The following is a 13,711-nucleotide window of genomic DNA, read 5'->3' as shown; positions in this document are numbered from 1 at the left end:
GACCTGAAACTTATAGTTATGTTAACTACAAATATTTAAATGATATTACACTTAAATAACACAACACACACAAAATCAAAATATGCTAATAATGTTTGATGGCAAAGCAGCATCCGTTAGGTTGGTATTTTCAGCTCCTTGTTAAATGCACATACCCAGACATACAAAGACATAGTCAAACCCTCATTTACAGAAGTTAAGCAGTAAGGTTTAATATATTGCTTCATCTCTTGGCATTCCTATGCCAGTTCAAGATGCTAACTTCCTATACTGTTCACTGCTTTATAAACTGTGTCCAAGCACCATGCCAAGAATTTAAGACATATGGAATGAATGAACAGCTGGTGTTTCTAGGTGTAGGACATGCTGCACAATTGTTATAATTATATACCACACATACACAAAATATTAAATAAATTATAAAACTATATAGTAGCATAAGTTCAAACACCATCCTGCCACCTGTAATTGCACATCTGATGCCACAAACGCCTCTCTGCTCACTGATAAGCCTCAGGTCATCTCCCAGATAAAACAGGTTTTCACAACAGATGGTCAGAAGTTGTCTCTGCAGTATCACTGCACATGAGTGAACTTAGCTGACATAAGATACGTGTGACACTGGCTTAAACTTGACAGTTCATCCTTGATCTTGGAAACTACAATCGACAAAACAATGTCCGCTCAACGTCCTCTAAACTTGGAAGTTCTGAAACCCATTAGGTCTTTTTCCACAACATTTTTGACGTGTTATAGTAGGAAATGCACAAGGTGTTATAACATTAATATGGCATTGTGTTTAAGTGTTGACGTTAGTCATTAAAGAGTAAAAACTGAAACTGAAACTAATGCAGGTAAATTGATTCAGCCGTCATTTATGTTATTATTAACACCTACTTTTCCACAGGGACTTGTTATGTTTCCTGCAAATGTTTCCTTCATGTACGGCACCTTAGCAGACATAATCTATTGATGAAGACCACTTAATACAGTCAGGAGCAGAACCAGCAAACTTCTTGCCTTTGAGATCATTTTGTCCAATTAAAAAAAATGTCCTAAATGCACATTAAATACAGATTACACAAAAAATATGTGAAAATTATTTACAAATTTATTGAGTTGAACATATTATTCTTATGTAACAGGGGCTTTTGGTTTGTAACTGTGGTAATAGTGGGAAAACAATCAGCTATTTAGACCTTTTTGATATCAATTATAAGTCTATTTTCAAGGGAAAATATGAACATTTTCTAAGTTTTTAATAGTATTATTTGCTGTTCTCTTATTGTATGTGCTTGTTATCTCGATATATTTAGATTTTGGAAGCTGGTGGACAAAACAAGCAACTTGATTACATCCCCTTGGGCTTGAAAAACTGTAATATTAAAGTCGAGGTGAAATGAACAATGTCATTTTATTCCTTTTAGATCACATCCTCGGTAATATTGTGCATCTATTTGACAATATAGGCCAAAAAAAATACCGAAAATACATTTCTTCGTATTCTTATATTAAAATCTGATCATTTTTTCTTCCGGTAAAACTAAATTTCACGGGTGCTTACGTAAGTTAGCACCAAACAATTTCAACAAATCAATCTGCAACATTTAGCCACAGAGCACCAAGAACGCTTGGGTATCTCACCTAACTTCTAGAACACAAACAACTCTTCAATCATAGATATGAGTACAGTCATTGTACTCAAAATTCAAAATTCCCTAAATTGCTCTCCAAATAAAATAACAAGATTAAATGTTTGTACAATACAGGAACATTTAATCATGATGACACCAACTATGCCAAAGGCCAGTCAGTCTGAACAGGACAACTTAGTTAGAGCACAAAGCGAGGTAGTTCCAGTCCACTTGCTGCTGTAGCCTCTACATCAGTTACCCTGAAGAGATACTGTGTCATTTATGAGAGAGATGTCAGATTGGATTATAGTCTAGGTACAGAGCTTCTGTGTAAACGCCTGGTTAGGTTACGTGTCATGATGAAGAAGCCCCCTCCTCCTCTTCTCCTTCCTCTCTCTTATTCCCTCAGTGTAACCCTGGCTATACATACAGGAACTCTTAATATGCTGCTGTGACACAACCACGAGATAAGAGAAGCTGTGGTCCATACACTTTGCATCCTTTCCTTAAAATTGGGGGTAAATGGTGGCAGCAATTTCTCTGAGTTGTGGTATAAAATGGATTTGAAAAGCTCCAAATTGAGCCCAAATGCATGGTAGAATATTCCTCTAGGCAGTCTGAATGCTGGGATGGTTCATTTACTGTAGAAGAGCAGTGCAGGGAGGCTGAGTGGAGCCTAGTATGGCGGGTGTAAAGATGCTGCTAGTTTGAGGAAATGTGCATGATAACAAAAGAGGGGTAGGGGGCAGTGCATGCGATCATATTCAAAATAATATTCACTGCTAAAATAAAAGCAAAAATGCTGCAGGATAAATGTTTGGAGGCTGGATGGAAACAAAGGAGAGCATGCATGCGATGCCAAATGAAACAATGCGTCCCAGAAAGCAGACAGAGCACCTACCTTGATGTTGTCAAACGACCACTTCTATCTGTGCATCTTCAGTAACTGGAGCACCACTGATTTCAGCACCATCAGCTGAAGAAAAGATTGAAATGAAAAACTGTCCGCGAGCTGTTGGAGGGAATTCGTACAAAAAAGAAAAAGAAAATGCATAAATAAAACACCAAAAGCTAGAGGCTCAGCCCAGCTCGCTCTGCTAGGGATAACTATGTTCTTTTCAGGCTATTCTGTGTGCTCTTTATCAGGAAAAAAGCCTCATGTTGTGTAGCATCACGCTAGCCAAACGGCTAACGTAGCCCGTAACGATATTGTACAGAATATCCGGTGGGTACAGCGATGCTATCCTCCTGATTTTCCGTCATCCCGCTGTGTTTTGGTGTGGATGATAAGAAAGCAAAGAAAAGGATGCTCTCAGGCTGTGGCAGCGAGCAGGTCCCTTTCGCTCCTGCTGCCTACGGAAGCCCGGACGGCTGAGAAACGCGCTTCTTTTATTCAGCTCATTTGTTACAAGGGAGGTTGGAAATATGATTACCTACTTTTCTCTTAATATCTACACACAGACACAAGGGGAATAATAATATTACTGTTGTGAAAAAAATAATGAATTGTTTTAATATTGGACTTCATAAAATATGTTACGAACAGATTCACAAGACAGTATGAAATTCTGAAAATGTCTAAATAAAATAAAAAACTTTTTTTAATGTTTTTTAATGTTTAACCTCAGATAAAGTTCTAACAATATTTGGATTTAAGCATTAGTGCCCTTATTTGCGTTTGTTTTATTTCTCCCTTCAACTGAAGAAGACAATTAATTGATCCGTATGTTTCTGGATGAATAGGACACTTTTACTCAAATCGCCATGATTATGTTTACAAATATGATTTGTACTTCATTTAAAAATGTATTCATATCGCACCTTTTAAACAAAGATGTCATCAAGTGCTGGAAAAGGCAAGATGAATACAACTGTGTCTAAATGTGTGAAACAATGTCAAATATACTGACATTTAAGTCTTGTTTGTCCTCAGATATAATTAAGAACTTTTCTTTGTTTTTAACATAAAATATTAAATGTTGGCAAAGCAATTTTAAAACCGTATTCATTTTTTTTGTCATGGCCCTTGTTAGTGATTTAATTCATCAATTCTTCATAATTCATGTTATTGTAAAATGGTCCTAAATTCGTGGCATCACATAATTCACAAATATTGTCGTAATTACTTGATATATGAGAATTTCTGAACTGCAAAGGGAAAACAGTATACCTGAGAAGCTATGATAAAGCTATGTACTAAACTGTTTTATTGAATTAATATTATGTTTAACAATTTCAGGAGATGTAAGCCTGTTTCCAGAGTGCACAGCAACGACAGTTGTATAAGCAGGACATGAAGTGGTTTTCAGCTCCATCTGGTGGAAGCAGCTGAACACTGCAAGAAGAAGCACATACAGACACCTGGTTCCTCCTTAATTCTTGAAAAAATCCCGAAAATGAATAAAGACATAATTCAGAAAAAAACTCAAAATCTTGATTGGACTGTTTTATTTTCACAAGGACATCAATGAAGCCAGAAGTGAGGATCCGTTTTTGTTATTATTATACACAATGTCAAAAACAATGAGTTACTTTCTGATCACCACCACATCAACATAATGCACACACGGTACCAACTACAGTCACTGAAAGCCTGGGGTCGATACACAGCCTGGTTCACCAAAGGAATCTCTGGAGTCTTATCATAAAACCATCATGAGGGCAAAGACGAGCTGGCTGCTTAGACACCTTTGGGAGGCTGGGTCTGGCTCTATTCAAGACAATGCCGTGTCCCCATGTTAAGATTCATATTTATACTCATTCACAACTTCAACAAGAGGGTCAGAGGGAATTTTACAGGAAAGGACATGAGACGATTCACAATAAGCCGTGGTCTGTCGTCCTAACTTTTGGAATGATGCGTCAAGACTGAAAAAGATCTGTTTGAATATCTTGAAGTAGGTGCTGACTTTAACTTCATTCTTCTGCTGAGAGTCAGGTTCGGAAGGTCTGAAAAATTATCTGTTTAGCCAGATTTACAGGTCAAAATGCTTTACAGCTACCGGCTGTGTAAAGGTACATGCAAACTTTGATGACAAACACTTAATGATGGCTTTGTTGTGACGTAGCAGGAGTCTAAAACGTCACTCAAAATGTGATCTCTACTCAGCTTTAAACACACACTTAGCTTCTCTATAGGAATGTTGGAAAATAATTTGGGAACAAGGTAAAGATGTACATTCAAAAAAGGACATTTAGATAAGAGAATAAAGAAATGTGAAGCTCTGTAGAATGTGACTTTTGTTTATATCTGTCCATAAAGTCTTTTATGTAATTAGAGTGCATCATTTTTACTCAAACTTTTAGGAGCCACCTGAGATAACACCAAATCTAAGTCAGAGGACGCAAATATTTTAATACTTATATTCATATTTTATCATAAGTTTTTTGTCTAAGATAATACAAGGTAGGTTAAATAGTGACTTGGGAAAGAGGAGCAGATTCATTGTTTACCTGGGACATTTCCCAAAAGTAGCCTTTATGCAAAGGTCACACTTTGGGGAAAAAAAGCCTCTTACAAGAAAAGCATTCTGGGTACAAATATCTTTTTGGCTTCCCACTTACTGAACAATCCACCTTTTTATCTAATTAATTGTTTGAAAAAACTACATAAAAAGGATCGCAACCTGGTTAAAAGTCAGTCAAAAAGTAGGAGACTGTGTGGAAAAAAACCAGCAGGTTAAAGTGTCATGGCTGCCACGAGGCTTAAATGTTGACATCTCAGTTCCATAACGTGTTTGTGAAGAAGGGAAGTGAGTGACAGGATGATTTATTTAGAGCAGATCTGCTGCTTTGATCTGACTCATTTCAGCTTCCTAAAGAGCATACCGAACCGTCCAGTGAAATAACTAACGACTTCAGATCAGTACCCTAATTCAAAACCTCACAGATCCTCCATCAGCCTCCACAGCAGGAGGTCAGACAAACACTGCGTTTGGGCCACTGTGTGTGGAGTAAGGACCACTTGCTTATGAGCAAAGAACAGTTACAAAAACAAACAAAGAAAAAAAAAATGACAGACCAGGCTACGGTAATAAACACAATGGTACACACCCTCATGCTTCACAGGAAAAAAGAAAAAAACAAAGATCACGTGTCCAGCATACACACGCACGCACACACACACAAATAGTTTCAAATACTCTAGTGAACTTTTTAACTCATCATTCATCCAAGAGTGGTCAGAGAAAATGCCCCAACTTATATGAGCCTACTGTATCCTTCAGTTTTGGTTTGTACTTCTTATCAAGCTGAAGTGTTGGAGACGCACTGAAAACCTGCCATCTGGTGTTTTTTCCCAGTTTACTTATACAACATTCATGTTCCACTCGAGATAAGACAGTCGGTGTGAGCGTCCCACTCTTGCATGAATAATGGTTAAAAACAATCCCAGGCAAAAAAGACATTTAAATAATTTACGACGTATTTACACAATAATCCATCTTATATTTCCAGCAGTGTCTATTCATCTTCTCAGCGTGTGGATACGTCTTCTAGTCGCCCATCTTTACTTTTGACGTCTGAGGGACAAACAGAGAAACCAGTTATTACAGAACATGCAGAACTGGGTGGAATTATCACATCTACACAACAAAGATCATCTAGGACAGATTGTGAAGACATAAAGAAAGCAGCTTGTCTCGCTCACCTGCAGAATGGCCACAATGACACCAAACAGGCCGATTGCACTGCCAAAGATCTCCACAATGAGGATCTTCACGAACAGGCTGGCGTTCTGGGCGTCTGCCAGCGCTGCTCCGCTGCCCACGATGCCGACACAGATACCGCAGAAGAGGTTGGAAAAGCCCACAGTCAGACCCGCTCCAAACATGGAGTAACCTAGTCAGACGGAAATCAGATGAGTCAGATCTTCATCGTGACTAATTTACAGTCGAGCTGGACACAAAATCAAGTCTGAAAATTAGTCAATATTAAAGACATTTTTTCTTTGAATATTTTATCAGTTTATAACCTTTGGAGTTTATAAATATTAATATCTACCAACCTTAATTTCATTTTGAAAATTTGTTGAGCAATACATATTTTATAGTAATTTAGACTCAACACTCCATGTACCTTTAGTTTCTCATAACTATCCAAAACCTTAAAGTTATAATCTCAAAGCTCTCAGTTTCGTTCTCTTTGGTGGCACCTGACGGTGATAAACCCAGTTGCGGGGACATACGTCCCAGATAACCAGGCGTCAACCAACTGTGAACCAGACTCACATTATACTATTGCCTTTTTCTAGCTGGAAGCATCAAGGTCTACATTAAATTCACTAGTATTAATAATTAGAAAAAATTGTGTGACATTGAGTGAATTATATTTGTCTTCTAATTTCCCCCCTTTTGTTTTCTCACCAGCTTGGTAGTTTCTTGCTCCGATGGTCTCAGGGGTTGTTCCACTGAATTTCTATAAAATAAAAAGAGATTATATTTAGAACCAAAGCACCGTCCTTGCTCATACGCATTATTGTGTAATTTATAGCTTTGCTATCCTGTACATTGTTCCTTTCTGGTGTCCAATTAAAAAATTGTTATCTGCACATATTTTGTTCTGAATCATGAACATCCCAAGGTTTGTCGCTTACCTCAGCCATATTGCTGATTACAATGGCCATGATGATCCCATAAATCGCTACAGCTTCACAGAAGATGATGCTGAAGGCAGACAAAAACACATACAGTAAGAAGAGTGGGCTTTAAATGGGCAGCTTAATAAATAAACTCCAACAAACGGTCGTCTTGGAAGCTTGGTTAAACTGTTATTTCCATGGCTTTGACTATGCTTAATAGTATTAAATTGCTTTTACGCTTCTCCTTGAGGAACAAAGCTTTAAACAATGTTCTACCAGTATTTCAGTCTACAGAAGGTTTTTGTTAACCATTGCAAAGTAGCAATATACTGTATAGGTATGTCAGCTGGAAAATAGCAGTTGAGCCCATAGGTTTGGGGCTCAGGGGGGAGTGAAGGAAGGAAGGAAGGATGGAGCACTTTAATGACCGCAAACAAATAAGTAAAAACATTTTAAAAAAGAAGACTTGGTCAGAAAGGGACTGAACCTTTTTGTTCTTCAATGAGCCTACCTGACTAAATTCTTGGTCTTAATTCGAGGAGCCTTGACACCACCACCGATGATGCTGGAGCCAGTGATGTAGATACCCCTGGAAAACACAAACAACCATCAGCACAACATCTATAAACATGACAGAAAACTTACTAATAAGATTAATCCAGAAGGAAATTCTAATGCCAGAGCTCCAAAATTACAGTGTATAATAAGAGTAATACAAAATGACAAGTCAAATATATGAGAAATATAACATAGAAAGTGTATATGGGTTAAATGCAAAGAGACAATGCCTAATATAAGAACAATAGTACAATAAGATATTCACAAAATAAAGCTGAAACAAAGTAGTAATAGCAGTTACGCTGACAGTCATATTTGCAGTGATAATAAGAAGTAATAAAGAAACTAGGTAGAATTGACACCTGCAGTGCAAAGCAAGGACACACTTTGCAGTGGGCAGATTTTTCAGATCACACATAAATCAGATTATGTGGAGTGAAAAAAGGTTGTCTGCTTTGTTTTGTACACATGCCGTCGGTAAAATGTTATGAGGGTAACTCACATCACGACTTTTGATTCCTGTTTTGCTAATTCTAAAATATATCAGTTCCACATTTTCACATGATCTGTACACATTCAGTGTTTCAGAAAAAGAGGAAGAAAAACTGATGCATTTCAGGCCTTCTAACAACGCGATCCATGGGTTACACATTCTTAAAGAGTACTCACCAGGCAGCTCCCACCACAGACAGAGAGATGGCCAAGCCAATGCCCAGACTGGCCCACATGAAAGGAGAAGTCTCTGTCAGGAACCTGCAGACAAAGATGTGCATGTGATGAAGACAGCAGTATTTATTGATAAGTGATGTTTACGGTTAGCAAAATGTAATTTGTAATTTGACCATGGCTAAATGGTTTTCTTAATATGCTTATGTTGTGTTTTAAGTTCTTGCAGTCACATTAGAGCTCCACAGTGAGTTTGTCATAAATTACTTTCATCATCTGCAATATTTTCACTAAAATGACAAATTAACTAACTGAAAAAAAAGTACTAGAAACTAGCAACATGTTTCTGATGCTAGCCATTAGACCAAAAACCATCAGAGGGTCTGGTTTTAAACATACAATAGGTAGACTAATAAATCAACACATAATCTGCGAATGTAATCAAATGTAACTTGGCAAGCTAAGGGCAGATTTAGCTAAAATACCACCATCTGTTCCATTGTTTGCTTAAACACAATGATTAAATCGCCTTAGAATGGCCAATCTACAGATCACTGTATTAAATACATAAATACACAAAATGCAAATCTGGTCTTTAAATCTTATTTCTATGTTAAGATTGCCTCTGAAGGCAAAATTGCTTTTTCGTTGCCTTTTATACTTCCACATAAAATAAAACTGTTGACTTTGAACTGTCATGTGAAGACAAATAAGTGCCACCCTCTAAAAGACAAGGGCTGGCCCTCGGTCTGCAGCAGCAATATCAAAGGCAATACTTAAAAGCAGTACAACAGTACACCAATATTTTGCAAACTAGGAAAAATCTATATAGCAGTAGTTATGTGACCATGTGTGGCACAATGCTTTAAAAACAGCCCCAGATTTCAACATCTAGGCTACTTCTGCAAGGGAATTCTGTCAGGAGGGCTCAAAGCATCCAACTGAAAAAGTGAGCTGGCCTTAAATAAGAGGCTGCAACACATAGATAAATATATTTTTCGATCAATCTGGCAGTTTATTTTATATTCAATTTATTTCTCCCGTATGAAACGCCAAAAACATGTTCAGTATAGAGTCCTAAAGCCCAAAGTTAAACCTTCAAGTTCTGTTTAATCCAACCAACAGTTCAAAACGTAAAGACACTCAAACATGACAAAAAAAATAAGGTAAGGCGATTATTTGAGAGGACAGCGTGTAAGAAGGACTGAAATGGTTTATCAAAAACAAAACCTAATCATGCTTATTAACCTTCAGACAGCAGTTTTACACTAAGTTTGCTTACCATGCCACATCAAAACGAAATCCAAGGTCAAATATGGTATAACAGATACCTGGAGGGGAAAAAAACAGTTAATTAGATGTGAAAGTGAAAAAGGGTCAGTCAGGTGCTTATTAAAGCTACTGTGAGGAACTTTCAGTTTGTGTTGATTTCGCAACCCCTGTGGTCAAAGTTGTACCTCTGATCTCTTGGCTGATTTTGTGATGTACATACTTAAGTGGTGGTTTTTAACAAAAAAATCTCATCCAGCTTTTGTCAACAGTCATATGTATCACTCACTTAAAAATTTTGCCCTGGAAAATGTAAACAAAAGTAGCTTGCAGTTAATCGCTTCATCTTACATCTACCCCCCGCCAGCAGTTTCAGGCATTAAAAATAACTATACAGAAATAATCAATGTTGTTGCTGATGATATTGTTTGCTTTTGTAGGTCATATAGAGTGATCAGAACTAATTTCAGTCTGTTTCATAACCTGCGAAATACTCAGGAGCTTTAACAAGTTAGCTTGGTGTATGTAAAAGAGGGAGCCTTTAAAACCGCCATGTACAGTCTGCAACTGCATTAATAAACTTTTCCCATGAACCATGTGTGAAACAGTCACATTTATGTGCTAAAGTCGTGGAGGGAAGTTCTAACATTGGAGTGATAGCTCACTCTCACGTGAACACCGCTGCACTTCCTGTTTGAGACCGTTCTGAATCAGTCAGCTGTGACACGAACAGCTAACCTGCTAACGCTAGCTAAGCCTAGTTAAACCAAATTACACCACCTAGAAAAGAGCATCACTCCCACCAAATAAAATCTAAAACATGCCCACATAATAAACCACAAATTCTGAGGTCAAAAGTTTTCTACCAGTGTCATTTTCTGCTACAAGCGGTTAGCTGTGCACTACCTGATATTAGCTCAACGTTCGCTAAGTATTTAACTAGGGAGCTAACTTGGATGCTAGCTTAGATCGCATGTCTTAAATGAAGTTAAATGCATGATATTTCAGTAGTACTCAACAAAAGACTTTGTTTTGGCTCTGTGGAGGTATCAATTACTACATTGCATGTATAACAGCAACCCTTGTTTTTATATTAATCTACCAATAGTGGCTAGCTGACGAAATGGAAACAGCCGCATCCCCTCTCGTCCCGTGATTTAGCCGGATCCCAAATTATAGCTGTCAGCTGCACACAGCCGCGCATTGCCACGACTAAAGAAAGTCTGAATACACTTCAATGTTGCAAACAATTAGGGAAATTGATAATTTCTTCATCATTTTCCATATTCTGACTAAAGCTGAGTAAAAATATAATCTTACCGACGATTAGAATGGTGCTCCAGAAGGCCAAAGTGACCCCCGTATACAGGATAGCGTGTCCGTTCATCATACACTCAAGCAGCATCTACCCTGCGGTCTAACCTGCTGGATCACACAGATGTGTTCGGCTCAAATGTAATATTTGACGCCAGTAACACTAAGTACGAAATTATGCTGTTTAGAGAAAAGCTGTCAGTCGATGGAGGAGAAGGAGCATCAAAAGGAGAAGCAGGGTATGTCAGCTGATCCAGCTTGACTAGCATGTGACCGAGGAACCGGAAGGCTGCGTTCGGTTATTTATTTCTCTTTACCTCACTGCAACGATATCGCATTAGTAGCTTTGGCAACAAATGTGTGCTTATTATTCGTGATAAACCACAGACAGTACCAACAGCATGAGTATGGACTTACGTTTGACTTTACTTAGAATGAAAAGATAAACAGCTTTTGAGAGAAAGGAGTTTTGTAATCGAATGCGTCCTGGTAGGATGTGTTTCACTACCTGCAGCGCGCACAGTGGACGCTAGATGTCAGTCTTGTAGTGGTGCTTGAGTCACGACTACAGTATATTGACAGAAGGCTTCTCTGTTGATTAAATCAATCTCTTCAACCTTCAAATTTCATCATCTGAGCACTATCAGCCTTTTTACTAATTGACGAATATTGGGAGGGATCCGTAGTTATTAAGAATAATCATATAGTCGTATTACTATTTAGTACAGAATTTCCAACAGCAATTTAAAGTACAACACCACTCACATTAATCAAACCACCAGGCTCAATTGAAGCAAACTCAGAAGCACTGTGTGTCCATTTTCAAAGTCTATTTTTGATCAACCTTGTTGGAAAAATTGTTATACACATTCAAAATCAAATTCAAGGAAACACTAGGCTGTGTATCCAATGAAAAAGACTCTTACCAATTATTATTAAACCCTGTTTTACAACCTAAGGCTGTGATGTTTTAAAAAAAAGTAGCATAAAATGAAATTGCTATTATGTGGCATTATGGGAAATGTAGGATCCAACTTTTATGGGTTTGAGTCATACTACAAACTAAAGTCAGGATACTCTAATGTTTTGTTGAGGTTGACTTGATTCATTTTAAGTGCCCTTTGCAAATCTCCCAACATTGAGGAAGTGCAATACTAAATCTATGGAACACAATTTTGTCGTGTTGTTGCACATGAAAGGTAAGTATTAATGATGATCCACCAGGGGGAGTCCTTCCATAACTGTTAAGGCTAACACCGATGGGATTACAAAATGCTTTAACTTTCACATCTAATTAAACACTTTAATTTTTTTGTTTTGTTTTACACAGTAAAGCTTGTCGTGTATTTTAAGACAATTCAAGATAACACCACAAAACATTTACAAAACAGTATTTGCTGATTTTAAAAAAACAGCATCAATCTGAAAACCAGGTCCCGGCTTATCCATTGCATTCATCCCAGCACATTCTTCCTGCAAGTGCTTCTTACCTCGAAGGGCAGTGTCCCAATCCTCATTTAATGACTATGGGCAATCTGTGGCAGGTTCAATCTCTGAGGCCCCCAATGTCACTGAGCTGTAAATTTGTTAGGTCTTGTGCTCACAGACAAGACTTAATGAGGACTAATATGCTGCTAAGGTCCAGAAGTCAGCTCATTAACATCATCTTGGGAAATTGTAGAGTCAAGTCTTCTTAATCAAAGACCAAATAGAAGTCAGGAGTCACTGACCACCGGTATTGGTCTTCTTTTATGAGCAATCCAGCAATCTCAAGGCAAGATCACTGATGCTGACCTAAGAGTCCAGAGTCAGTGAAGGATGTTAACGATTCTGTTGCTGTTTTTATGACCTTGAAACAGCTGTATCTGCACATACAAGACCATATATCCATAGATGAACGGATCCTAGAAGGGTTGCAAAGGTTTCTGCAACACATGTTTGTGTTATTGTTACCAGTGTTGTATTCATCTTGAATTCATTCACACCAGGTCTCTGCACCTTTACTGTATAAGCCAAGGGTATCTGACACTGTAGACTATGTGTTGTTACCTTTTAAAAATCAATAAGGCACACCAAGGCTGTTGTGTATCAAAGGACTGCATCTTTGTACACAGCTGCTTTCATCACAGTGTTGTTAAGCACCCTCGATATGGATCTGCATGCTGTGACACAACACAAAGAGAACATGCTTTTCTCTAAAGTATTTGTTGTTGCAGACACAAGAACAAGGTGTAAAGTGATTAAAGTGCAGGGTGTGCTCTGAAGCTGAAAAAAAAAAGATTATTGAAAAGAATATTTATCTCCCGTACTGCGAAAATTAGATTATTTGTGAAACGGACTGTGAGCGGAATAATACAAGACTGATTAGCACTTAACTGGAGTGCTTCTTCTTTTGTGTTCTGTACAAATGTTTCAGTTTCAGTGTTTCTCCTCATAGAGAAGGCCTCTAGAGATACGAAAGCTTGACTTTGTTGTTGCTCCTGAAGTCACTTTGACATTCCCCTGAGTCATCTCCCAAGCTCTTGAGATGTTAAAAGAAGATGCAAGGAGTGGCCTTTTCAGCGGCCTTTCTGCACAAAAGGACTTTATCCATCAAAAACTGTTGACATCTTGAATATAGTTGATGTGTTTTATTTATAACTCTTGATGTTTCTTGCATCTATTCATAACCACGGAGCTTAAAGGAGTAAAG

The 13,711-nt window shown here is 37.8% G+C and overlaps 1 protein-coding gene across 1 annotated transcript; it reads right to left on the bottom strand.

The window, feature by feature from the left end:
* Positions 1–4,067: 4,067 nt before the first annotated feature.
* atp6v0b (ATPase H+ transporting V0 subunit b) lies at positions 4,068–11,263 on the bottom strand. Its single transcript, XM_069685427.1, has 8 exons — positions 11,026–11,263; positions 9,719–9,767; positions 8,440–8,523; positions 7,724–7,801; positions 7,228–7,297; positions 6,998–7,049; positions 6,283–6,473; positions 4,068–6,154 (listed from the first exon to the last, which is right to left on the bottom strand). Exons 1-8 carry the CDS (start codon positions 11,108–11,110, stop codon positions 6,128–6,130), a joined length of 636 nt encoding a protein of 211 aa, XP_069541528.1. The 5' UTR covers positions 11,111–11,263; the 3' UTR covers positions 4,068–6,127.
* Between the last annotated feature and the right edge of the window lie 2,448 nt (positions 11,264–13,711).

Source organism: Semicossyphus pulcher, unplaced genomic scaffold, assembly GCF_022749685.1.
Source record: "Semicossyphus pulcher isolate SPU_LCO1_2020_fin unplaced genomic scaffold, fSemPul1.0.p SCAF_7, whole genome shotgun sequence".
In the NCBI taxonomy this organism is placed as follows: Eukaryota; Metazoa; Chordata; class Actinopteri; order Labriformes; family Labridae; genus Semicossyphus; species Semicossyphus pulcher.
The sequence above is the reverse complement of the archived record's forward strand: the minus strand, read 5'-3'. Positions and strand labels throughout refer to the sequence as shown.